This window comes from Pleurodeles waltl, chromosome 7, assembly GCF_031143425.1.
Source record: "Pleurodeles waltl isolate 20211129_DDA chromosome 7, aPleWal1.hap1.20221129, whole genome shotgun sequence".
Lineage (NCBI taxonomy): Eukaryota > Metazoa > Chordata > Amphibia > Caudata > Salamandridae > Pleurodeles > Pleurodeles waltl.
The window spans coordinates 476,196,322-476,223,695 of record NC_090446.1 but is presented as its reverse complement, the minus strand read 5'-3'; the positions used below and the strand labels follow the sequence as shown (position 1 = coordinate 476,223,695).

At 45.2% G+C, this 27,374-nt stretch overlaps 1 protein-coding gene across 8 annotated transcripts in view; it reads left to right on the top strand.

The window, feature by feature from the left end:
* The window catches only part of TAOK2 (TAO kinase 2), an 873,025-nt gene that overhangs the window by 459,291 nt on the left and 386,360 nt on the right, over window positions 1–27,374 (top strand). For all 8 annotated transcript variants that reach the window (XM_069244102.1, XM_069244103.1, XM_069244098.1 and 5 more), the window contains one exon: window positions 22,119–22,325. In XM_069244102.1, coding sequence (XP_069100203.1) covers window positions 22,119–22,325 — 207 coding nt within the window. The remainder of the gene's footprint in view (window positions 1–22,118; window positions 22,326–27,374) is intronic.

Here is a 27,374-nt window from a genome sequence, read left to right as displayed (position 1 = left end):
AGCACATGGTATTAACACAAGCATCATCACACACAGGCATACTTGGCTTAGTGTTTAGTCTTCAAGCCAGAAGTACAGAAGGTAGTACTCAACGTGCCATTTGATAGGGAACACATATTTGGACAACAATTGGATACGACACTTGAAAAACTTAAAAAATACTTGGAGACAGCTAAAGCAATAGGGGCACTACTGAACAGTACACAACGTAGTAATGTTCGTCAGCCACCATTTAGGGGAAGCTTCAAACCATTGTCTACAGAGTCTTCCACCTCCCAAACCAAACAAGCTCCCACTTTTATAACAGAGGTTCCTTCAGGGGATCATACAGAGGCAAAAATAACAGACAGAAGTAAGGCATCCGCCTCGCGAGGATCTGCTTCCAACACCTGTCAGTGACTACCTACACCTTCTACAACCTCACCCCTCTTGGGGGGGAGACTAAAACACTTTACCCACAATGGTCTGGATCACCACAGACCAGTGGGTCCTTTTAGTTATCCAACATGGTTATTGTCTGGACCTTACTTCCAATCCACCAAACATTCCCCCTCGCACTCACAAATTCTCACAAGAACACCTTACAGTTCTCAAAGAAAAGGTTCAGTCCCTCCTTCTCAAAGGGACCATAGAACCAGTCTCCTTTTCACATTATGAGCAGGAGTATACTCCCTATACTTCCTTTCACCAAAGTAGGACAGATCACTCAGGGCAATCCTAGATCTCTAACCGTTAAATATCTACTTTTTTTCAGAGCATTTCCATATGGCCACGCTCCAAGTTATCATTCCACTGTTACTGTAAGGCGACTATGACAGCATTAAGACTAAAGGATGCTTACTGTCATATTCCCATTCACTCAGCTCATCGCAAATATCTCAGATTCTTAATTGCAGGAAAGCATTACCAGTTCAATGTTTTACGTTTCTGAGTCACAGCTATTCCCAGGGTCTTCACAAAGTGCCTAGCAGTACTTGCCGCATATCTTAGATTGCAACACATTCATGTCTTTCCTTACTTGGACGATTGGCTCATCAAAGCCAGTATGTTACAACACTGTCAGCTACACACTAAGCTAACAGTGGACCACCTTCACACACTAGGATTCACGATCATTTTGAAAAATCCCATCTCCAACCTTTGCAGATACAACCAGCAGTGCTGACTGCACAGATAGGGTTAGGATTTCCAAATGCAGCTCGGATTCAGACTTTTCAAACCTTAATTTCCTAGTTACAAGAAGACCACACCTACATAGTGAAAACTGTGATGCAACTATTAGGAATGATGGTATCTTGCATTGCCATCGTACCTCATGCCAGACTGAACATGCGTCCCCTACAGCAGTGTCTATCTCATCAGGGGTCTTAGACACTGGGTCATCTGGAATATTTAGTGTTGTTGGACCGCCAGACTCCTCGCTCTGTGCAACAGTGGAATTCCACCAACCTTTTCAAAGGGCAACCCTTTTTAGATCCTGTGCCTCAGATCATTCTGACTACAGACGCATCACAGACCGGTTTTGAAGCTCCCCTCCACAACCTCATAGTACAAGGTCAATGGGATTCCAGTCTTTACAAATCAATTACCTGGAACTTCAACCATTCTTCCTAGCAATGAAGGTTTTGTTCCATGCCTCTTGCACAAAGTGATTCTAGTCCGTACAGACAACATGACAACCATGTATTATCTGCAAAAACAGTTGGGGCCCTGTTCATCTCAGCTGTCATATCTTGTTCAAGCAATATGGAAATGGGCAATTCGCCACAACATTTACTTAGTGGCAAAAAGATTCTTCAATCCAAAAGAACTTTTCACACGCTGGACCCAGTTGCTTGCCCACATTACCCCAAAATACAGCATTAATCCTCTCTCCTTTTTGTCTCTGAAAAACCAGTTGGAGATCCACTGGAGACTCTGCACAGTGTATATCATTATATGGCACTGTATAGAGAGCCAGCTTCCTATATTGGTGAAACAGCAGTGGGGTCTGCAACTTTGGATTTGCTGGATTTCATCAATAAGTGACTACATGAGTAAATCCCAAAATTGCCTTTAGTTAAAATTGCATTTTTTGAATTTAGTATTTTTCCAAACTCTTAAAAGCCCTGTTAGGGCCTGGATAGTTCCTCTGTAGCTTAACAATACTTTTTTAAAACGTACTTAATTTGGACTGCAAAACCCTGTGTTACGATTTTTTTTTCTCTAGCTCATAAAGGTCCCGCCTTTAGTAAAATGAGTACCTCAGAGGACAGAGTTGTGGAGCTCGAGCTCGACCTCACCCCTTAACTTCAGTTCTCTCACAAACAGTTAAGGACCTCTGTAAAAGGTACAAAATAAAAACAGGCTCTAACACTACCAGTGCCAAGCTTCAGGAGCTACTAGCAGAGTATGAACAGGCCCATCCTGCAGATCAGGCCACTGACCCTGTAGATCAGGGGAGTGCAAATGAGGAGGACCTGGACCCTCCAACACTTGGGTGGAACATGTACCGCAAGAGTCTAGGACACCTCCCCCAGTGAGGATGACTCTGGTTCCTCAAGGTCCAAAGAAACTCTGTAAAGAGGAGATTCTCTTAGAGAGATTAGATAGAAAACTTGCATTCGAATAGCAATAGAAAGAGAGAGAAGCAAGATGGGTTTAGCATCCATGCATGATGGTATAATTTTTTTTTTTAACTAGGGTCAGAGTAGAGCATTTTGACCCTAAAATCTTCAAAGAAATTGTCCCAAAATATGAGGAAGGTGATGATATCAGCAAATGGTTCACAGCCTGAGTGGACCTGTGTTGCCAGAAAACTTGACAAACAGCATTGGGGCTCTCCTCTGTGGGAACTGCAGGGATAGACTCCTGACACTGAATGAGGCAGATGCAAGGTCCCATGACCTCATGAAAAATACCCTGATTGAGGGCTTTGGGCTTACTCCTGAGGAGCACAGAATTAAATTAAGGGAGACTCGAAAAATCTACAGTCAGTCCTGGGTAGATTTTGTGGACTTCAGTGAAGACACTAAGTAGCTTGTTAAAAGGTAACCTTGTGCATGGCTATGAAGGTATTTACTATTTAGCAATGAAAGAGCATATGTTGAGTAATTGTGTGCAAGCAAAGGTACATCAATGCTTGGTAGGCAAAGGTCCACTTTATTCTCAGGAGATGGAGAAGAAGACAGACCACTGGGTCAAAACAAGGGTGATCAAACTTCTGCTGGTGGGGGAGACCAGAAAAAGGAAGCCAAAAAGTCACCCAGCTGGAGATCTTAACTGTCCTAACGTAAATAATGTCTATAGTGCACCTGCAGTAACTGTAGTGGTAAGTCTCCAGGTGTGATTCAAAGTAGGCCCTGACCTGTCAGTGAGCCTGGTGAGGCAACTTTAGTCTCAGAGGGTGGGGTGGATGTAGCTGCCCTGGCTGTCTGGCCCAGTAATCTGAAGAGATGCAGTCCACAGCCTCATATAAATGGGATTAAGGTTGAAGCTCTGAGAGACGCTGGTGCCAGTGTCCCCATGGTGACTGAGCAGCTGGTGTCCTCAGAACAGTATTTGACTGGTGAGACATACACAGCCCTCTTCGCGGATAATCAGGCTAAGATACATTCTATGGCAATGGTATCCTTAGAATGGCAAGGGGTTACTGGCCAGAAGAAGGTGTTGATATCTTCTGCAATCCCTGTACAATGTCTGCTAGGATATTATCTGGAGTTCTCTGCATGGACTGAAGTAGAAAAAAAGACCCAAGCAGCTATGCTATATATCTCTAAATGGGTTTGTGTAAAATCAAAAGCACAAAGCTAGGCCCAGGGTAAAAAAGTAGATTTAGCATCTGGAATAATGGCCCAGCCTACCAAGAGGAAAGCCAAAAAGTCCGGGAAGACACCTTCCATTCAGACACCAGACCAGGCCCCCTCTCCTCAGGGAGAAGAGCCCCAGAGGGAACTGAGCCTCAGGATCTTGGGGCTTACTCGTCCGAGCCCCTACGACAAGGGGTACCCTTTTAGGGAGGATCTGTGCCAGGGACAGTGAACCTGTCCCACTCTTGAAGGACTGAGACAGCTACCTGCTGATCAGGAAAAGGGAGGTATCAATGGCTCCCACAGGACCTATTAAGTGGGGGTACCACCTTGCACTGAGGCCAGAGACAACAAACCTGGTGCCACTAGGAAAGTGGTAGTGCCTCAGCAGTTTAGAGAGTTTCTCCTCACTTTTCCAACAATATCATCCTAGCTGGGCATATTGGCCAGGCCAAAACATATTCGGTTGATAAACCACTTCTACTGGCCAGGTATGTCCCAATAGATGAAGGGGTTTTGTAGCTCCTGTGCCATCTGTAAAGTCAGTGCAAGACAGGTGCCCACCCAAAGGCCCTCTTCATTCCACTTCCAGTGGCTAGGGTTCCCTTTGAAAAGGAAGAGATTGACATTGTTGCTCCCCTTGACCCTCCAACAGCATTCAGATTTATACTGGTTATAGTGGATCATGCAACCAGGTACCCTTAAGCAATTCCCCTGAGGACTACTACTACCCCTTCAGTAGCTGGTGTATTTACCAGAGTGGGCTTTCCAAAGGAGGTGGTGTGAGGCAGAGGTACCAACTTCATGTATGGACACCTAAAACGCATGTGGGCTGAGTGTGGTGTGACCTATATGTTCACTACCCCTATCACCCACAAACCAATAGCCTTGTTGAGCGATTCAACACAACATTAAAAGGCATGATTGGTGGACCCTCTGGAAAACTCAGGAGATGTGATGCCTTACTGCCATGGCTGCATTTAGCTTACAGAGAAGTGCCACAGAAGCGAGTAGGTTGTTCTCCCTTTGAGCTTCAGTTCGGGTATCCTGTAAGGGGGCCACTTTGTCTTGTGAAGGAGGGATGAGAGACCTCTCAGAGAGCCTAAGCAGGACATAGTGGACTATGTGCTTTGTCTTTGTTCTAGGATGGCTGAGTACATGGAAAAAGGTTAAAAAAAAGTTTGAGGCCAGCGAAGAGTTCCAGAAGCACTAGTATGACCAAATCACTACACTGGTGGAGTTCCACCCAGTGCAGATGGTCTGGATGTTGGAGCCTGTGGCTGCTAGGGCCCTCCAGGACAAATGGAAAGGGCCCTACCCCATACTTGAAAGATTGAAGGGTTATCCTTGTTAACTGCCTTAAACCCTATCATGGCAGAGCTGAGATGACCATGCTCATGGTCACTGATGAGGGACAGGAAGCAGAAAGTGAACCTCTTCCTGATCTCCTCTCCAGCAATTGAAAAGATGCCTCAGTTGAGGGAGTGGTCCTTTCAGACACCCTGGCCAACAACAGGCTGACTGTAAGCAAGTCTTGCAGCAGTATGCTGAGCCTTTCTTCTTGACCCCTGGTCAGACTACCTGGTTCACACATAATGTGGACATTGGTCCCAGCTTATCTGTCAAAAACAAAATGTATAGACAGACTGACAATGTAAAAGAGAGCATCAAAGCTGAGGCCAGCAAGATGCTGGAATTGGGAGTCAGTGAGCACTCTGAAAGTCCCTGGGCCAGCCCAGTGGTCTTAGTCCCCAAGCCTAGTTCCCAGGGTGGAAAGAAAGACATTAGGTTTTGTGTGGAGTATAGGGCACTCAATTATGTGACAAAAAACAGTGCTCACCTCATTTCTAGGGGTGATGAGCTAATTGACATGTTAGGGGCAGCCAAATATCTCAGTACTTTTGATCTCACATCATGGTTCTGGCAGATAGATCTGACCTGTGGAGCAAAAGTAAAATCTGCTTTCTCCACTCCTGATGGTCATTTTCAGTTAACTGTTAGGCCATTTGGATTAAACATTGCCTCTGCCACCTTCCAGAGTTTGGTGAACAAAGTCCAGGCTTGGTTAGAAGACTTCAGTGCAGCATATCTAGATGATAGCGGAAGCGCGTTGCAGCCGGGACACTGTGAAGGGCAGGAGCCCTTTAAATTCTTTTCGCGCTCCCGCCGTCGCGGGAAGCGCGTTGCAGCCGGGACACTGTGAAGGGCAGGAGCCCTTTAAATTCTTTTCGCGCTCCCGCTGCGCGGGACGCGCCCGGGCCAAGGGCGGGCCCGTCCTTGCCCGTCCTTGCCCGTCATTGCCAGGAAGAGGCTGGGCTGGGCCCCCCCTCTTTCATCTGCTTTCTGAGGGCCCTAGCTTATAAAGGAAAGAGAAATGCTAACCGGAATTGAGAAGACAAAGGAACTATCGTCCATCCTGACCCGGCCAGTGGCTTCTTTTGGGAAACCTTGGGATTCGCCTTCAGCCTTTGGTGGGACACCAAGTGTAGGAATATCCCAGGAGCTACCATACGCGGGACAAACAAGTGACAATTTATCCTTTCCTTCTTTTATTTTCCTTTTTAAATTCTAACTTATACTCAAACAGATTGCTACCTGTCGGCAAAGTGTTCTCTATACATTTTACTTTCTGCCAATTCATTTAATTATCTTAGTTGGGGTGGTGCTATTTTGGTGCACACAATTAACTAAGCGTAACTTACCTTATATATAAATACCCCATTTTTCTCATACCGGATTTAGAGTGACATCACATAAAATATGGGGAAAAGAAAGCACTCAAAATTGAGTCACCCCCCAAGCTTAAAAGACAGTACCTCTATATTAAAATACATCTCAGGGGCCATGGGTATGATCGATAAACAAATTGCTAACGTAGAGGGGAAAATCCTGACATCCAAAGAACATAACACCCAACCTCCAACGGACGTGGTGATAACTGATGATTCTACAAGGTGTAATAATGAAGCATTGAACAGAGATGCAACAGATAAAAATGGATGCATTCCAAATATCTCAGACTCAATCCTCTCATTAGATGACCTTTCACCTGTAGCTAAACGCCAAAGGAAGCCGGCGCCAGAGAAGGCAGACAACACCCCTAAAAAATCTCTTAAGAATGATTCGGTACCCACACTCGATAGAAAGCCCTTAAAGAAGTCATCTCGGAAGAAACTTCCAATTAAACCAGTAGATACGACTAGATCTCTCCTAGCCAACCTCTGTGACCTAATAAATAGCATGAAATCATCATTCGGGGCCAAACTGGATTCCCTGTTGGAACACTTAAAAGTAGTGGAGTGCAGGGTCGAGGCAGGCATGGGATTTGTAAAGTCTTTACACCCAGAGGCCTTACACGACCGAAAACAAAACCCAAGTTTAATATTGCCAAATTCGAATTTCGAGCGAAATTCCCAATCTATACCCCTAGATAAGGTTAATGACCCACACTCGTTCTCAAAGCTCTTGATTAAACCACAGTACCATTCATATCAGCAAGTACTAGCCATATACACTCATTCCCACCAGTACCAACTACTAATCATAAACAAGTTTCCACATTACCCAACACTCCCTCACTAATTAGGACAAATATTCCCCAAACAGACAAAGGAAGGTCTCAATATATTGAAACAAGACCCCCGAACTCTACATATATACCTAGTGACCATTTACATCTTCCTCCGGAGGCAACTCCATACGTTGTGGTCCTGACAAATGTTCCCCCTATAGGTGATCAACACCGGGAAACGTGGCCGGCATTGAGGAATAAGGCCCTGAATTGGATAGGAACACGTTTGGGTCCTGGGGGCGTGGGGGTCCTATTTAATTATATAAAAATGGCAAGAAGAGTCAAGTGGATAGGAAACAGGGAAAAAGTAGTGGAAGCAGACTGTGTGGTTCTTTCATTCAAGACCCCAGACTTGGTGCATAGTATCATCCACAAATTAGGTGCTAGACAAGCCACTTGTCAAGGAATTTCACTGCTACCCTTGGGTTTCTTTTATTCAAGATCTTCGGGGCGCAATGTTAGGAATCTACAACCCGTAAATTAATAAGTACCAAATACCCTGGACCATAATCCTCTTAGTAATAGATTTCAACCTCTTACAACGCTAGAAGATTTGGATTGACTAAACAGGAACAAGATAGATTTTCCATATGATCTTGCCCTGGATGTAAATAAAGAAACACCTACCGAGAACAGGGGAGATGTATTCCGCGAGAAGGTACCTGATAGGAACATCATAGACATCCGTTTGAATCAGGGAAACCAACTCCCTCCAATAATCTATACTCAAGATGATGTACCACCCTTACCATCTATAGAGGAGGCGCACCCCCAACCCTATCAATATATGGGAACAACTATACTTTACTGGAATGTGGCAGGCCTAACTAATAAGATCAATAACGAGCTTTGGGTGAATTTCATTGGGGATTTTCCTTGTATCTGTCTTCAGGAGACTTGGACATTAAATCCAGTCCACATAAATGGGTACAAGACATTTCATACACCAGCTGTACAGGCTAATCACGGCAGGCCAAAGGGAGGCCTATGCACATATATCTCAAACAAGGCATGGCTACGTAACCCAAAAATGCAAATCACAAAAACCTATTATCAAATGATTGAATGCAACTTGGATCAGAACACGCACCTAGTACTCATCAACTTCTATAATAATGCAACGCATAGAGAAGTCCCCAAAACGTTAACAGAGATGGGTGAGGACCTAGAGGAAATATGTGCGAGCAATAGACGCGAGACTCTTATTATATGGGGGGGCGACTTTAATGTACATCTTTGCAAGGAACCCACAGGAAAGGTGTGTGGTTGGGATACCGAAGACATCGGCATAGGACCGCACTTTTCACATAACATTCAAGGAGAGGCAATGAATTTAGTGGCCCAAAAACATAATTTGTCTCTTGTAAATGAATTACTTTCCAAAGAACTACAGCTTAAACCAACCTTTAATGGAAGGGGTGCAAATACAGTTATTAATTATATTTTAATGTCAACACATTTTGTACACTATTTTACTAATTACATAATCCACGACATCGCAATAAGCGACCATTTCCCTCAAAGCCTGGAACTTTCACTAATCCCTGGCACACAGGCCAAAGCCAGAGAGGTAACGATGGCAAACGATATTGTACTAGCCCCGGGTAATGGTTATATACTGAGATGGACTCAGACTGACCCACAGGCATTATTAAAAGATATATTACGTGAACATACCCAAGTGTTCCTTGATTGCCTTAGTGATGACACAGCCCCAGGACAATGTCTAAGTGCTTTCCAACAGATAACCTACGCTGTAAAAAAAGCCCTCACGTTTAGGACAGGAGGGGCAGGGGGTAAGAAAAGGGAAACCGGCTGGTTTGACCTCGATTGTACGAAAGCGCACACAAGATTAAAAAAAAAGCCCTAAGTGCCCCCATAAGATGTCAGACTGAAATACGTATCTGCAGACTGGCATACAAGACAGCCACAAAAAAGAGGAAACTCGCTTTGAGAGGGAAGTCATGGGACAACCTACACAGAGCTAGTCTGACGAAAGACAATGCCCTCTTCTGGAAAATAATAAATACTCCCGTTCTAGGGGACAATAATACCCCTAGAATGGAAATTGCAATTTCGGAAGAGGACTGGATCACGTACTTTTCTAAGATATACTGTCAACCCAATGACAGAGTTCCTCTGGACCTTCTAAAAGTCCCAGACCCTGAGGAAGATCGACACCTAGCAGTATCACCTCAGTTTACCTTAGAGGAGGTAGTAGAAGCTATAAACACAAGCAAAGCCGGGAAAGCGCCAGGGCCCGATGGTGTTCCAATTGACCTATATAAAGCTAACACCGACTTATGGGGCCCTCTATTGACGCAGGTACTGAGGGCCATTTGCACACAAGGCCCACCATCAACATGGCGCCATTCTATCATCATACCCATATACAAAAAGGGGGATCGCCTTAACCCAGCCTGTTATAGGCCAATTTCTCTCCTCGATACATCAGCCAAATTAGCGGGGAGAATAATTCTAAATAGACTCCAAACATGGGCGAAAGAAAATAACATTCTATCCCCAGTGCAGTATGGCTTCCGCACAGGACTAGGTACAGTGGAACAGGCTCTGAACTTAACTATCCTAGTGGGGAAGTATACGAAGACCAGAGAGGGTAATTTGCACCTGGCCTTTATAGATTTGTCCTCAGCATTTGACTGTGTTTTGCATGAAAAGTTATGGGATATTCTAATAAGCATGGGGGTCGAACCAACAATAGTCCATTTCATAAGAGATCTGTATATTGGGTGCAGAGCAAGTGTAAGGTACGGGATGAGAGGGGAATGCACTAAGTCTTTTGGCATATACAGAGGGGTGCGTCAAGGCTGCGTTCTCGCACCACTTCTATTTTCATTATACATAAACAACCTAGAAAGTGAATTGATAAGCAAATGTAAAGACCTTCCACAAATAGGCAATCGCCCCGTCCCTGCACTCCTTTACGCAGACGATGCAGTACTCATGGCCAGGACACCGCTAGCCCTCCAGAAACTCCTAACCACTTGTATAAATTACATGACAGCCCTGGGCCTCACAGTCAACCGTTCGAAAACGTTCATAATGAACTGTGGCAGGAAACTAAGCAAGTCCTATAAAATCACTATTCACGAGGACAAGGTGAAGATAGCTCCCACCTTCTCATATTTGGGCATAATGTTTGATAAACAGGCCACCTGGGCACACTGCGTGAAAACAAAAAAAGACCAGATTATTAAAACAACGGCGGCCTTGAAGATTTTTTCCAAAAAACTAGGGGGGATCTCCCCGTCAAACATGGTAAAAATCTACAAAGCCAAATGTATCCCGACGGCTACTTATGGAGCATGTATCTGGGGGTATACGAACTGCCATGCGATTCAGTTGGTGGAAAATGACTTCCTGAGATACCTGCTAATGGCACCAAATAGCACGTCATCATCTATTAGCCATTCGGAACTAGGGGTCCACTTTGTAATTGATCTATTTAAGATACAGCCTCTATTATTATGGCATAAAGTGTGGACCTCTGAGCATACCGGATTAAACCAGGCCATACTATCCGACTGCATGAATCTAACACACTCGCTTAGAGTTCCCTGGCTAAGATATATTATGACCTTTTTTAAAAATATGGGCTGCGAAGCATATTAGCAAAACCCACAATCACTGGAAAAAATAACCAGGAGAGATTTGAGGGCTCTGACTTTGAAGCACTTGGATGAACAGAGATGGGAAGTGGAATCAAAAAAATCTACAGTAATGTCTAACCAACTAATTCTGTCGACGGATGCAGTCCAGCCCTACTTCGTAAGCGTGGTAAATCCCCGACATCGATTTGTTCTTACAAGATTCCGCTTAAATATCTTCCATCGGCTAGTAACCTTTCCGATTATGTGTGACTGGAGTACAGTTTTAAGAGTATGTCCATGTGATGCGAAAGCTCCCCAATCTACAATGCATGTGGTCCTCTTTTGTAAATTTTATGATATACCAAGAAAACGTTTTTTATTGCCTTTTTTAAGATCGACTAATTTGCGTCAGTGCTGCGACGCGTATTTCAGCTTACAGATTTTATCCTCTATTGAAATGTGTGGAATTTTAGCAAACTTTTTATGTACAGTACACTCTGTAAGGAAGTCTATGGGCGTACTGAACTAATTTTATTTGAAAATCTGGAATTTCCGGTAAACTCCTCACTCTCTAGAAAATACTGTAATTGAACTCGATTTTGCACTGATGTAAATTTATCAAGTTTTATATACCTGTCCTTGAATGAATTAAGGATGTGTCTTATTATCTTCCCTATTTATTTATAATTTTTCTTATACATATTTATTACTAATGTGCTATTACTTGATACTTTTATGGCTTGTTGAAAGCCGAATAAAGTCGGTTTGATGATGATGATGATACTGTTGTCTTTAGATTACCTGGGAGGAGCACCTGATCCACCTGAGGTTGGTCCTTGAGTCTCTGAGAAAGACAGGCCTCACTTATCAACGTAAGCAAGTGCTAGATAGGGTGGGCCAGGTTGTATACCTGGGCCACCTTGTAGGTGGAGGCCAAGTCAGCCACTGCAAGCCACGATCCAGACAGTTTTGGACTGGGTGGAGCCAACAACCCACACTCAAGTCAGGGCATTGATTGGCCTGACTGTATATTACATGAGGTTTGTGAAGAGTTATGGCACCCTTGTGGCCCCTTTAACAGAACTGACCTCCAAGAAAATGCCAAAGAAATTAAACTGGACAGTGAGCTGTCAAAAGGCCTTTGACACCCTGAAAGAAGCAATGTGCCCAGCACCTGTTCTCAGCGCTCCAGATTACACCAAGCAGTTCATAGTGCAGACAGATGCCTCTGACCATGGGGTAGGAGCAGCCCTGTCCCAAATCAATGATGATGGCCTTGACCAACCTGTTGCTTTCATTAGCAGGAGGTTACTTGCCACAGAACAGCATTGGAATGTCATTTAGAGGGGTGCCTTCCCTGTGGTTTGGTCTCTGAAGAAGGCGAGGCCATACTTGTTTGACCCTCACTTCCTTGTTCAAACTGACTACAGGCCTCTCAGATGGCTTATGCAGATGAAGGGTGAAAACCCCAAATTGCTAAGGTGGCCTGTCTCCCTACAGGGAATTGACTTCACAGTGGAAAATAGACTATGCCAAAGCAGATGGCCTTTCCAGGTTCTTCCACTTAGAAGATGAAGACTCTCTAGGTGAAGGTTAGTTTCATCCTCTTTTGTTTGCGGGGGAGGGCGGACATGTAGGAAAGAACAATTTTTTACATGGGTAGCCCTACATTTTGCCTTGTTTTCGATGTGGCTTTAAATGACCCTGAAACAGTAACCAGGCAGGTTAACACCTCTGTAATCCTACCTAGTGCCTCATGGCTGTGTATTTCTGGTTTCAAGCAACATCACCTTAATAATCACCCTTTAGTGACGAGCACCTATTTGGTATGCAAGTGACTCCTGTTAAAAAAAAAAAAAGAGAAATATGTAGAAATAGCCAGGATTGTGGGGCTCCTCCAAACGCCACCCACCAGGGGCTCTTTTTGTAGACAGCAGTATTAGAGCGCACCAGAGGCCACTTCCTCAGAACAATGCGAGTCATACCAACAACAGCAGCAGCAGTCCTATGATCAGCAAGGGGGCAGGGGATACACAAAAGAAAAATATCGGGGAAACAACTCCAGCAGTAGCAGCGGTACCCTCTCCAAGTTAATCTCTGCCTCCAAACATTGACTCACCACACATCCACCCCTGATCCTTTGTGTTGGGGGAAGATACCAGGGCTTTCGCCCAAGCTGGGAAGAAATTAGCTTGTACTGCTGCGTTCCAGACATACTCCAACAGTAGTATTGTCCAGAGCCTCTCTGAACCCTGCCAAACATTCTACTCTGTATGCACACCTTAAAGGAACACCTCGGCCTCCTCTAACAAAAGGTACAATTCGATACAATACAAATGCCAATGGCAGTAAAAATATTGACAATTCAGCATTATGCTATAACTACGTGTTGAATAATAAAACTTAATAAAATGTTAAAGAAGAGAGGAAGGAGGGGAAATGCTGCTCCTTTACCACGTTAAAATGTAAATCCCTTCCTTTTCCCCACTAGGCCTATGGCAAACAGGTACCTGCGGAGACAAAATACTACAAGCTGCAAAGTGTCTGATCTTAAAATTCGCCATGATTCTAAATATCTCCTGGTCCCCATTTTACTATACTTAAGTTTTTCAATTTTGTTTTCTTCGAGTTAGCAATAACCAGATAAAAGAACAAAATGTGCTTGATTTTTCTTCAGCATTTTAAGTAAATTTGGCATCCCTCTCATCAGTAGGGCCAGATGTCCATCTGATTATGTTTGATTTTATCTGGAGGGTGTCAAAGCGGAATTTCATATAGAGTTTTCACTAATTGCGGTTGCACAGAATCCAAATAAGAATCTGGGAATGGTTATGCCCTTAAAATTGTGCTGTATGCCTCTCCATACTGGAGTTGCTGCAAGTGCTGTTTAATATGTATTCCCAGTAAACTTGTTTTAGAACTTTCTTGGAGAGTACTGTTAATGAATTATGGTCATTCTAATAGCAGCTCAAACCTAACTTATTAAACCAGGGCTGAATATGGTGAAACCATGGGAGAGTAACAAAAGTGGCTAGCCCCATAATCTCTATTAAACCCTCCTTGTAACAAGTAAGTTAATGTGTAACCCAGAGGCCTACCCAGATTAGTAGAGGTCTCAAAGCAGCTATATGTCCTAGTCACCTGGTGCCAATGTCTTAATACGATGGTACCATAGGTGTGTGTTTAGGAAGGCATACCAACATCCTTTCAAATGTCTTCTCACCTACAATAAGTGCATCAAGGTTGTTCACTCCCCAAAGTTCTACCCCATAGAGGGCTGCAGTTTGGGATTATGCTTATAAACTTCTAAGGCTGGTGACGCTGCTTTAGACTTAGTGGCTTTTTACCAATTGCCATTGAATTTTGCAATAAAATAGCTTTAAATTTGCTTATTTGGGTTTTCCATGACCATTTAGGGTCTATCGTGATACCAGGATAGCTGAAGTTGGTCACATACTCCAGTTTTTGTAAAACTGTTTTTTTCTCAAAGAAGTGTGCAGTTTTATGGCCATATATCTTGTTTTGTTAGTTGATTTCAAGACCCTTGGTAGTGCAGTAGTTTGTTAAAACTAATAGTCTTTGCAGTCCCTTCGGTGTCTGGTATAGCAAGATAGTATTGTCTGCAAACAGTAGTGTAGGTATTGGTGCCTGCCTATTTTCGGAGTCATGGATGCTCTTTAGCAGATGTTGCACAACATTATTGATAAATAGTGAGAATAGAGTGGGTGCCAACACACTCCCCTGCCTCATGCCCCTGTTGATGGGTTTGGTGTCTGTAATTTGGCCTCCATGGCACCAACGGACTTTGGCTTATTTTTTGGGTGGAGTCTATTTATCTATACCAAGAGGTCATCTGGTAAACCTTGGCTTTTCAGCAAGTCCCATAGTAAAGCCCTTGGAAAAAGGTCTGAAGCCGCTCTTAAGTTGACAAAAGCTATGTTCAGATGTCCTCCCTTTATTTGCTGTGCAAACACTCCGATTCAAAGGGGGGACAGAGCACGTTATTTTATAACAGAAGAGCAAAGGGCTTTATTCCTTGAACTTTTATAAACCCCCAGAAAAATAGCTCTCTCAACCAGTCCTCAACCTCAGCCCCCTCAACGGATCCACCCTCTAAGATTATTTCCTTAGAAAGCATGTTATTCTCCTGCTGCAGCAAGGCGACTTCATGACCACCTTGCATTTGAAGGATGGTTATCTCTCCATCCTGCTCACCAGCACTATGTTCGCTTTATGGTAAGTGGACAGCACTACCAGTTTTTAAGTACTGTCCATCAGGATTCTCACAACCTCAAAGGTGTTTACCAAATGCTTAGCAGACGAGGCTACCCACCTCAAAAGTAGGGGCACACATTTTCTCCACAGCTAAACAATTGGCTGATCAAGCGTGAGGGCTTGCAACAGTGTCTAACACAAATTCAAGCAACCATCTTTCTTTTCTACAGCTTGTGATTCAGAATTAATGCCACCAAATCTCACCTTTAGCCCATACAGCTTCACCCTTTTCTGGACTCAGTGCCGCCGCTGGTGCAAGACCTATCCCAATCCTCAAAGCCTGGTAGATTTCCAGTAACTTTAGTTTCTTTTTTGGCCATATTTTTAATCTTCAATTCAGGAAAGTAACTGATGCACGTACTAGGAGCGGGGCCTCCTGCATTGTCCTCGTGCTTCATGCCCCACTGCATATACACCTGTTGCAAGAATGCCTCTCAGCACACTGGTCACAAGCAGATGGTCATTGTAGGAAGCTGGCCTGGTGTTTGGTGGGTACCCGAGTTACTTGAACCTTATTCCAGGTATCCCCTATTAGTGTAGTGTAAGAAGTGTCTAGAAGCCAGGTTCCCTAGAGGTAGCTGTGGATGAGCAGCCAAGGCTTATCTGTGAGACATGCAAAGCTCATGCAATACCACTGTAGTCACACAGCACTTACACATATGAAAGAAAACAATGTGTTGCAAAAACAAAGTTACTCTATTTTATTGACATCAATACCAAAAAGTACTAGAGAGGCAATCCTCCAATAGGAGGCAAGTAACACACTAGATATGTGCACTAGTAATCAGCAATAGGCATAGAAAGTGATAAAAAACAGTGCAAATGCAGATAGACAATAGTGATCCCAGGGGGAGCCCAAACCATATACTAGAAAAATGGAATGCGAACACAGGACGCCCACCTAGGTAAGTGGAATGTGTAGAGGGGAGATGGGTATTAGGAAACCCCAAATGTAAGTACCACAGTGCTCCCTAGCGACCAGGAGGAAATGAGTAAATTGCCATATTTTCCCCACACCACCCAAAATGACGGAAATTAAGGAAATGCAACACCCAGACAAGACTGCAAGAAACCACCATTGGATTCCTGACGAGGAAGACCTGTGGAAGAAGGGGACCAAGTCCAGATGTTGCCGAAGAGTCCAGGAGCAGTAGGAGCTACTACCCACCCAGCTTTGGATGCAGGACTTGGTCGACGGTAGGACGAAGACGGCCAGGAATGCAGCCCTGGAGCAGGTGGGGAGTTCCTGGAGGATGCAGTTGACGTCCGACGCCGGATGGATGATAGCAGTTGGTCAGTGGTGTCGAAAAGCCACCAACAAGCCTTGGCAAAGGCAGAAGTTGCGGTGAAGCAAAAGTGGAGCTGCGCTGCTGGTGACCAGCAAGGTCCAGGAGGACTTACTCCATGGGAGCAGTCCTAGGAGGACCCTTAGCAAGGCAAGGAGTACAAAGAAGAGGCAGCCCCCACAGACTATCCACTGGAAGAGGAAACAGGAGTCACAGAAGAGCCCACGCAGCACGACTGGAGAAGAATCCCATGCTGGAGGAGAAGCACGCAGTGGGCTGTGTCGCAGGAAGGAGTGCTGGGGCTACATGGATCCTGAAGATCCCTTAAAGGAGATGCAAATAAGCCTTGGCAGCTGCAAGAGAAGCCATGCACGGAAGTACTGTCCTGCATGGGAAGGCAAGGGCTTACTGCCACCAAAGTCGGACAGCCGGCAGAGAGGATCAAGAGAACTACTCCGGACCACCACCTGTGATGCAGGATCCACGCAGATCAGGATGAGAGGAGATCATGCAGCCGGTCGTTGTTGTAGTTGGTGTCTGCAGATGCAGGGTAGTGACTGCTTCACTCAAAGGGAGATTACTTCTTCCTTCTCGTGCAGACTGAAGTCTTGCCGCCCTGAGAGGATGCACAGCTGGGGAAATGTTGCAGAAGCTGGAAGGATCCCTGGAAACAATGTTGCAAGCAAAGTCTTCGTCGTGGATGCAGATTGTCAGTTCCCGGAGGGTCCAGTCGTGGTTCCAGTGGCTAGAAGTCGAAGTAAAGGTTTCAGAGGAGCCCTGCTGGAATTTTGCAAGCCGAATCTGAGTACTCACCCAAGAGAGAGGCCCTAAATAGCCCAGAAAGGGGGATTGGTCACATAGCCAGGTGACCACCTATCAGGAGGGGGCTCGGACGTCAGCTGCCTGACCTGGTCACTTAGATGCTCCCAGAGGTCCCTGCCAATCTTAGATTTAAGATTGCAGACCCCAGGGACCTGCTGGAGGAGCTCTGGGCACCACCCCTGGGGTGGTGATGAACAGGGGAGTGGTCACTCCCCTTTCCATTGTCCAGTTTTGCATCAGAGCAGGGACTGGAGGTCCCTGAACCGGTGTAGACTGGCTTTTGCACGGAGGGCATCAAATGTGCCCTTCAAAGCATTCCAGTGGCTTGGGGAGGCTACCCCTCCCAAGCAATGTAACACCTATTTCCAAAGGAAGATTGTGTTACTCCCCCCCCCCCCCCCCCCCCCAAAGAAATCCTGTGTTCTGTCTTCCTGGGCTTGAGCTGTTCAAGCTGTAGGAGGGCAGAAACCTGTCTGAGTGGTGGTGGAAGCAGCTGGGCTGCCCGGAAAACCCTGTAACACTGGTGGTAGCAATGCTGGGGGTCCTCTAAGGAACCCCCAGAATGCATGGAATCATATTTCCAATACTTGCAACAGTATTCGGGTATGATTCCTACATGTTTGATACCAAACATGTCCAGGTTTGGAGTTACCATTACTAGATGGACATAGCAAGTGACCTATGTCCAGTCCATGCGTAAAATGGCAGCCCCACACATACAAAGTCCAGGAAAATGGATCTGAAGTTTGGAGGGGGGGGGCACCTGTGCTAGTGCCTAAAGACTGTGGGTACTGTCAGAAGATGTCTCACATGACCCCAAGGAATGGCAGGAGATCAGGCTGCTCAAGCTGCAGGAGAGACTTCAGAAAGCAGCTTCAGGGTTGTCCGAGGCGGAAGAGAAGACTTATCTACCTCAGCACCCTCCTCATGCAGAAGGGACTGTCAAAGAGGTAGATCTAATGGGTTTAGTAGAAAGGAGAGAGGACTTTTTTCCTTCAACGTCAAGACCTGCTACTGTGGTAGCATGCTCACTGTTAAGGCCTGGCAACTCCATGACTTGGAAATCTGTGATGTTGAAGACACAGTAAGTAGACGTTGAGGCACTTTCAACACTGCTACCTAAGAGGCTTTCTCCATTGATGGGGAGACCATCTGTTTCACCACGACAACCCTTAGGATCTCCTTCAGATTTGAGGCTTTCAGTTGATTATCTCTGTCTTTTCAAAAAGAGAAGAGAGCCATAGTCTTCTAACTCTGAGTTCTCCCACCGGAGATGTAACGCTTGCGGTCATTTAGTTGCCTAGTGCGCTTAAGGAGATCTGTCTTTCTCAACAGCACTGCCTACTTCTCCACTACCTTTGATGTCACCATAGCAGTCGAAGTCACCAGTGGTCCCTCATGTGACACCGGTGCGAGCAAAGTCTGCAAATAAGGAGACTGCACACAAAGATCACGCACTAGATTTAAATCTCTCTGGAGGTCTCTTTCTCCTTCAAAGTGGTCTAGACAAAACAGAGGGGTCACGTTCTCATAGGACATCTAGAGGTCTAGATCCTTCACCTCCATAGTCCTCCTTTATTGACTGTTGCTTTCTGAGATTGTTCTCTGGAATGAACCAACTCCATCTGCAGTAATAATGTGAATGTATGACATTAAATACATTTTAATGAAGTATTAGTTAGGGGAACAGCAAAGCTTAACATTCCAACTTAATTCTGGACTTTATCACCCCCGGAGCCCAGCCTTTTAGAATGTCCCTCTAGCATCTGAGAAATCTGCTTCTGCACAAGAAATATAAAGCACCAGACCAGGATCCTCTCTGCCTTAGAATGGATTCTCCTCCTAATTCTGTTATTGTCTGCAGCAAAGAAATTGCTGTCACATCTTCTACTGTTCCTCCAAGTGAGGAGAGCAAGCTGATGGATTCAGTTGGAAGGGAAATGTGCTGTAGAGCAACCACAGGCTTGAAAATAGCAAATGCCAAGACATTGTTGAGCTGCTACACCAGATCTTTCTGGAATTGTTTACCGAGATTTGCAGAAAAACTGCTAAGAGAGGTGAGGCAGAATTTTAAGATTCTTTAAGAAGGAATGTTTCTGTCTAACCTAGTTATTGGTGCTGAAGCAGATTTCTCAGACTTACCTGATCATGGATACTGTCATGGAGTTACTAAGGTCCACTTCCCGATAAAGGCTTATGGATGAGAAGCCCAGAGCTCTCTTAACCTCTTCATGCACAGGTAATTCTTTAATTTGATCGTGTGCAAATGGCAAGATGGCCCAGAAAAAGTTTAAAATGAAAACCTTAAAGGTAGTAGGTCTTGAAAATAAGAAAGCATTTAGGAGATGCTTTAAGTTCTATGATGAGTTATTTCCCACTTTCATTTTAAACCACTGAGTGGCACCCACAAGAGCAGATATGCCCCTGCTATGTCTTTGTGGATTCTTAGACAGAGTGAGTAAACAGGGAAGTCATTTTAAGTAGGTTCTGGACACTGGCTATTAAGAATTCTCCAGCTATCTTGATGGTTTCACTGAGACTAGGGTTGTTTGGTGTCAAACATCTCATATTAATAAACTCTCACTGATGCCAGTGGCAGATTTATTAATACATTCACTCAAGGGCACCTTAGAAGTGCCCCCTGAACCACTACCAACTACTGGTGTGCAGGCTGACCAGTTTTAGCCAGCCTCCCACCACCAGACACAAGTCTGCCCCCCCAGAGAGTGAGAGGCTTTGCTCTCAAGGCAGCCGTGAACTAAGCCTGCTCTGGGAGAGGTGCTTACACCTTCACCTTCAAAGAAGACTGCCTGCCTTGGTATGAAGATCTGTCTTCCCTCACAAGGGAGATGCCATCCCCTCTGCCCCGGAGCCCATTTGGCATCTGGACATGTGGGAAATTTAGTATTGAGGGAGGTTCGTCAACCCCTCAGGTCAGTCCCACCCCAAAGGTGTGCTGCCTGAAGAGAACACAACTTTTAAGAATCTGCCATCTTGGCGTTGGCAGATTTAGGAACTTTGGGACAGGGTTATGCCCATTTCCCACAGGAAGTGGTCATATAGGGGTTGTAGTGACCCCAGGGGTAAGTAACTCATTGGCTACTACCCTTTACTCCCCGAAATGCCGGTAAATGTAGTATTTGGGGAAGCCCTTGGTACCAGGAGATCAGATTCTGGCAACCTACGAAGGAGGACACTGAAGAGCCGCAAAGGCAGAAGAATCTGACCTGGACTCAGCCCTGCTTGCCTGTCTGTTGCTCCTGCCAAATTGCTCCAAAGTTGTCTCATCCTGCAGATGCTGTGCCCCCCCCAGTGGGGGAGTGCGCGTTTGCCTTCTAAATAGACCCAGGAACTCCAGTGAAGCATCGGAACTGCTTCCATTCATGTACAGGCAATCCAAGACGACCTGTGAGGACTCCGGACCACCAAAATCTGGACGCCTGGAAGCACCACTACACCCCTGCTGCACAGCTAGAGTCGAAGTGGACCAGCGGTGCCAGTGTGGTTCCCCAGCTCTCCGGAGATTAAGTCCACCCCGGACTTGATCACTGTGGACCCTCCGACGCCTGCAGCCTCTGCATGCAGGCCCCACAACTGCGAGTGCCCCGGTGGAGAAACCTTAACGACGCAGGACTCCTGGCCCCGTACGATCCCCATGGAGTAACATTTGGGCAACTGACGCCATTCTACACCGCTGCACCCGGTAGCCCCAGTGCTGCCCAGTGCGGTCTGTTGGTGTGGTCCTGACCCTTGCCCAGAACTTACCTACAGTCCAGGAGATTGGCCTCATAAGTTGCTAAACTGTGCAAGATTTGCCGTCTTTGACTTCCTTGATAGGATTGCATTGCAGCTTTCAGAAATTACACTATCAACTTTTCTAAACTGTAAAGAATTTTCTTGCAAAACATACTTACCTCAAACTGATTCTGTATATGTATATATATTAGTTATTTTTGTAAATTGGTGTGGTTCTCCTTCTTGAGTCATGTCACATTTATTGACACTGTGAATTTTCAAGTGTCTCACACTTTTATGAGGGTAAGGCTGCTCAACAACACTACCGCCTAAAAGAGAATCTTGGGATTGCTAAGGTAAGCCCTGTCCACTGATGAGGGAACCCCTGGACACTGCACAATATATCTCATTTTGATATATCATTTAAAGAGCCAGCTTCTTACAACCATGTGTTCAGATCACTAGCATAATGGCCCCACAAGCAGGAACAACACAATGTAAGTAAAAAGGCCTCTGTTTTTGATTGTTAGCATGTTTTTTTACTTGATTTTCTGGATGGTCGAATTTCATTTGGGCCTTAAATTCATCCATGTTTTGATACAGGATGGTGTAACAGTGTTTTTCCTGTCTACGAGCCTGTAAAGCCTACCTACACACATTTTCCTCTTCTCCTTTTTCACAAAGGGAATTTAAAAGTTTAAGTGGGTGTAATCAAGCATTCATTTTAATATAAAGTTGCCAATTGTATTTTTCGTAAACAAGAATGTACCTTCAGATAGGCATGTATTGTGGTTTTTGTAAAGGGTTATTTGATCCCACACTCCTTAGTGTTTATGAATTTAGTTAACATTTCTATGATTGAAAACTGAGATTACAATCCACTTTTATATAGTTAACTTACCTTTTTAGCAGAGCTGTTGATTAGTGTTGCATATCCAACATCTGAGCTTGTTGGCAGGGTCAAATAAGTTGCGTTCAATATTGAAACTCAGATGTGCTTTTGGGTGCTCAATTTGTTTCTGAATTGCAGGAGGTGGAGCAGTTCATGCATCGGACAGGCACCATCAACAGTATGGAGAGCAGCCACTCAGTGCCCAGCATGTCTATCAGTGCCAGCAGTCAGAGCAGCAGTGTCAATAGCCTGGCAGATGCCTCGGATGACAGTGGGGAGATGGCCATGATGCAAGAGGGCGAGCACACAGTCACATCCAACAGTTCAGTCATCCACCGTCTGCCGGTACTTATTAGCTTTTCTGCTGTCTACGTCACTCTTCTTATATTACCTTGGGATATTGAGTACTTTGAGGAGAGTTGTTTTATCTTATGTTTTTTACATAGTAGTGTACTCCTATTCATTTTGCACTGACCCCTGTAATCACTGGCTGTTATTGGCGGCTCTTCTACTGGACAGAAGCATGGTAAATTGTCTTGTATTTTAGTCTTCTTTAAAGGCTCGGAACATACAAAACATACATAACATTATTAGAGGCACAAACTATTTCTCAAGGCAGTCATTATTACTGAAGTCTGTATATTCTAGGCAAACAAGTTAATAGAAGTTGATAAATTAATATTATGTTGCACCGTGAATCTTTTCTATATTGACATGGTAACAGTCAACAGGGGATTGGGATGATTTAGTGGTTGTCTAGTTTTGTAATGAAGGGTGGTAGACATCACAGAACATAACAAAATGGAGATATTTCTAGCAACTAATGTCCAGAGTGACCTTCCCCTTGGATGCATCCCTCACATGGTGGAGTTCACAGATAGGGAACCTAAAAAGCATGGGATAGTAGGCACCACAAGAGGCAATAAAAAGACACAACTGCATTGCAGGATCCTTACTGATCATAATCTTAGACTATTCTCACCAGTGTATGGTACTCTGCAACACTTCACTTTATGAAGCAAAAAACATTTGTCTTGAACGAGAGGTGCATGGAGCAGGTCCTATCTCCAAGGACAATACAAGCCACCTTTTCCCTAATGTTAATGGAAATTAACATCCTATATTATACAATAGGCAAAGTATTCGGGCTAACCTCGAACACCCCAATATGACAGAGAAAAATTATAGGAAAGGTGCCTGACAAGTTCAAAGAGCACATGGATGAAAAATATTTATTGCTTGTTCAAGGTGTTTGAAGGTTCCATCTAGGAGCCTGAACTTTACTGTCAGTTTGCCTCATCCTCAGTTCTTTTTATTGGCTCATGCTGCATGTATCTCAGAACATCTAAAGGGGTTTTTTCACCCTATGTTTTATTTTATTGTTTCTCAAGATGTAGGTTAGTCTTCATTGGCAGAGAAACACATACATTTGTAGGAACTGAGGCCTACATTCCTAGCACTAAAAGCATTTCACAGAGAAGTCACAGGGAAGGTAGTGAAGATCCATAAAAACACCAACACAATGTTTTACCTAAGCAAGCAGGAGGGGCACAAAATCACATCATCTCTAAAATAGCATAGGTCTTATGGAAATAGTTAAATCAGAAGAAGATCCTCTTGGTAGCAATACACCTCCCAGTATAGGAAAACACTGGCAGACGGACTAAGCAGGCAAGAATAAATCATGTGTGATTGAGAGCTGAACTTACTGGTGTTAGGCACAGTCGTTTTAATTGTTTCAAAACATACAAACACAGGATGCTAAGACTTTACGTCCAATTACCTTCACCACCAATTTCAAAGGAATACATTCTCGGTAGAGTGGTCAGGAACATTTATCTACACTGTTCCACTGATTCCACTCATATCCATGATGATCAACAAAGTCAAGGAGGCAAACATTACTCTGATTCTAATAGCACAGTAGGGGACATGTCAGTCATGGTAGTGAGATTTGATTGAAATAGCCAGTAGAATAATAGAAATACCAGGTTTTCAAACCTTCTTAACCTAGCAATGAAATGTGTGCCATCTGAAGACTGCCAACCATCCTCTGCATGACTCTTGAAGACCTTGACTTATGAGTACGTCAATCTACCATGTAAGGATATGGAAATGATAAGGAAGGCAACAGCCAGAATTATCAAATACTCAGTTTATCTATGTGATTCATCTTTGTGCCATAGTTGTAGGAAGTATGCACTATCTCAAATTAAGAGATAGTGTGCACAGAGTCCAAGGGTTCCCCTTAGAGGTAAGATAGTGGCACAATCAGATAATTCTAATGCTCTATTTTGTGGTAGTGTCGTCAACCAGTAGGCTTATCAGAGAGTAGTGTTAAGTATTTGTTGTACACACACAGACAATAAATGAGGAACACACACTCAAAGACTTAACTCCAGGCCAAGGTTTTTTATATAGAAAAATATATATTCTTAATATATTTTTAGAACCACAAGTTCAAGATTTGAAGTAAATACATAAAACGCCAGGTACTCCACACAGGTAAGTTAGGAACTTTGAATTAGAGCAATATCATATACAGTTTTTGTTAAAATGGCAATAAGCTATTTTAAAAGTGGACAGTGCAAAAATCAACAGTTCCTAGGGGAGGTATGTATTGGTTAGATTGTGAAGTAAATAAAACACAAGTCTCAGTTCTTGGGCACAGGCAGCCCACTGTTGGGGGTTCAAAGCAACCCCAAAGTTACCACACCAGAAGCTCAGGGCCAGTCAGGTGCAGAGGTCAAAGAGGTGCCCAAAACACATAGGCGCCTATGGAGAACAGGGGTGCTCCGGTTCCAGTCTGCCAGCAGGTGAGTACCCGCGTCCTCGGGGGGCAGACCAGGGGGGGTTTTGTAGAGCACTGGGGGGGACACAAGTAGGCACACAAAACACACCCTCATCGGCACAGGGGTGGCAGTGTGCAAAGCAGGAGTCGGGTTTTGTATTGGTTTTAATGGAGGGACCCGGGAGTCGCTCTAGCAGTGCAGATAGGGCGCAGGGGGGCTTCTCGGGCCAGCCACCACCTGGGATAGGCAAAGGGTCGCCTGGGGGTCACTCCTGCACTGGGGCTACAGGTGCAGTGCTTGTTTCAGGCGTCGGGTCCCTTGTTACAGGCAGTCGCGGTCAGGGGAAGCCTCTGGATTATCTCTGAAGGCGTCATTGTGGGGGTCCAGGGGGGGTCGTCTCAGACTACTCACGGGGTTGCAGTCGCAGGGGAGTCCTCCCTGTCGTGTTGATTCTCTGGATCTCGAGCCGGGGGGGCCATCTGGTGCAGAGTGTGAAGTCCCACGATTCCGGCAGAAAGAGTGAGTCTTTGGAAGTTGTAGAAAAGTTGTAACTTTGTTACTGGTTGTTGAGCAGACCGCTGCTCATGGGAGTTTCTTGGTCTTGGGGTTCAGGGCAGTCCTCTATGGCTTCAGAGGTCACTGGTCCCTGTTGGATGCGTCGCTGGTTGCAGGTTTTCAATTCAGGAGACAGGCCGGTAGGGCTGGGGCCAAATCAGTTGTCCTCTTCCGTCGTCTCTGCAGGGCTTGTAGGTCAGCAGTCCTTTTTCTTATTTCAGGTTACAAGAATCTGATTTCCTGGGTTCTGGGGTGCCCCTAAATATTAAATTTAGGGGTGTGTTTAGCTCTGGGAGGGCAGTAGCCAATGGCTTCTGTCCTGGAGGGTGGCTACACCCTCTTTGTGACTCTTCCCTGAGTGGAGTTGGGCACATCCCTAATCATAATGGGGGAATCCTCCAAAACTAAGATGGAGGATTTCAAAAAGCAGGGGTCACCTCCGCTCAGGGCACTTTGGGGGCTGTCCTGACTGGTGGGTGACGCCTTGTTTTCCTAATTATCTCCTCCAGCCTTGCCGCCAAAAGTGGGGGCAGTGTCCGGAGGGGCGGGCATCTCCACTAGCTGGGATGCCCTGTGGTGCTGTAACAAAGGGGGTGAGCCTTTGAGGCTCACCGCCAGGTGTTACAGTTCCTGCAGGGGGAGGTGAGAAGCACCTCCGCCCAATAAAGGCTTTGCTCCTGGCCACAGAGTGACAAAGGCACTCTCCCCATGTGGCCAGCAACTCATCTGGTTGTGGCAGGCTGGCAGAAACTGATCAGCCCCACACTAGAAGTCAGATTGGTATTCAAGGGGCATCTCTAAGATGCCCTCTGGGTGCATGTTACAATAAATTGCACACTGGTATCAGTGTGAATTTATTGTGCTGAGAAGTTTGATACCAAACTTCCCAGATTTCAGTGTAGCCATTATGGATCTGTGGAGTTCGTGTTTGACAAACTCCCAGACCATATACTCTTATGGCTACCCTGCACTTACAATGTCTAAGGTTTTGCTTAGACATTGTAGGAGCATAGTGCTCATGCACATATGTCCTCACCTTTGGTATAGTGCACCCTGCCTTAGAGCTGTAAGGCCTACTAGGGGGTGACTTACCTATGCCACAGGCAGTGTGAGGTTGGCATGGCACTCTGAGGGGAGTGCTATGTCGACCTAGTCCTTTTCGCCGCACCAACACACACAAGCTGTGAGGCAGTGTGCATGTGCTGAGTGAGGAGTCCCCAGGGTGGCATAAGACATGCTGCAGCCCTTGGACACCTTCCCTGGCATCAGGGCCCTTGGTACCAGGGGTACCAGTTACAAGGGACTTATCTGAGTGCCAGGGCTTTGCCAATTGTGGAAGCAAAGGTACAGTTTAGGGAAAGAACACTGGTGCTGGGGCCTAGTTAGCAGGGTCCCAGCACACTTTCAATCAGAACTGGCATCAACAAAGGCAAAAAGTCAGGGGGTAACAATGCCAAGGAGGCATTTCCTTACCACCCTCTCAATGGCACTCCAATGCTACTCCCTGGGGAGTAACCTCCTGCTAATAAAAGCAACAGGCTGGTTAAGGCCATCATCATTTGTTTCGGACAGGACTGCTCCTATCCAATGTTCAGAGGCATCTGTCTGCACAATGAACTGCTTAGATTAATCTAGAGCTTTCAAAACTGGTGCTGTACACATTGCTTGCTTCAGGGTGTCAAAGGCCTTTTGACAGTCCACAGTTCAGTTCACTTTCTTGGGCATTTTCTTGGAGGTCAGTTCTGTGAGGGGTGTCACTATTGCTCCATAACCCTTCACAAACCTCTTATAGTACCAAGTCAAGCCAAGGAATGCCCTGACTTGAGTCTGGGATTTTTGAGCTACTCAGCCCAGAATAGTCTGGATCTTGGGTTGGAGTGGCTGAACTTGGCCTCCACCTACAAGGTGACCCAAGTAAGCCACAGTCCCCTGCCCTATCTGACATTTAGATGCCTTGATAGAGAGGCCTGCTGCTTGCAGGGCCTGCAAAACCTTCTTCAAGTGGACCAGGTGATCCTGCCAGTTGGAGCTAAAGACAGCAATATCA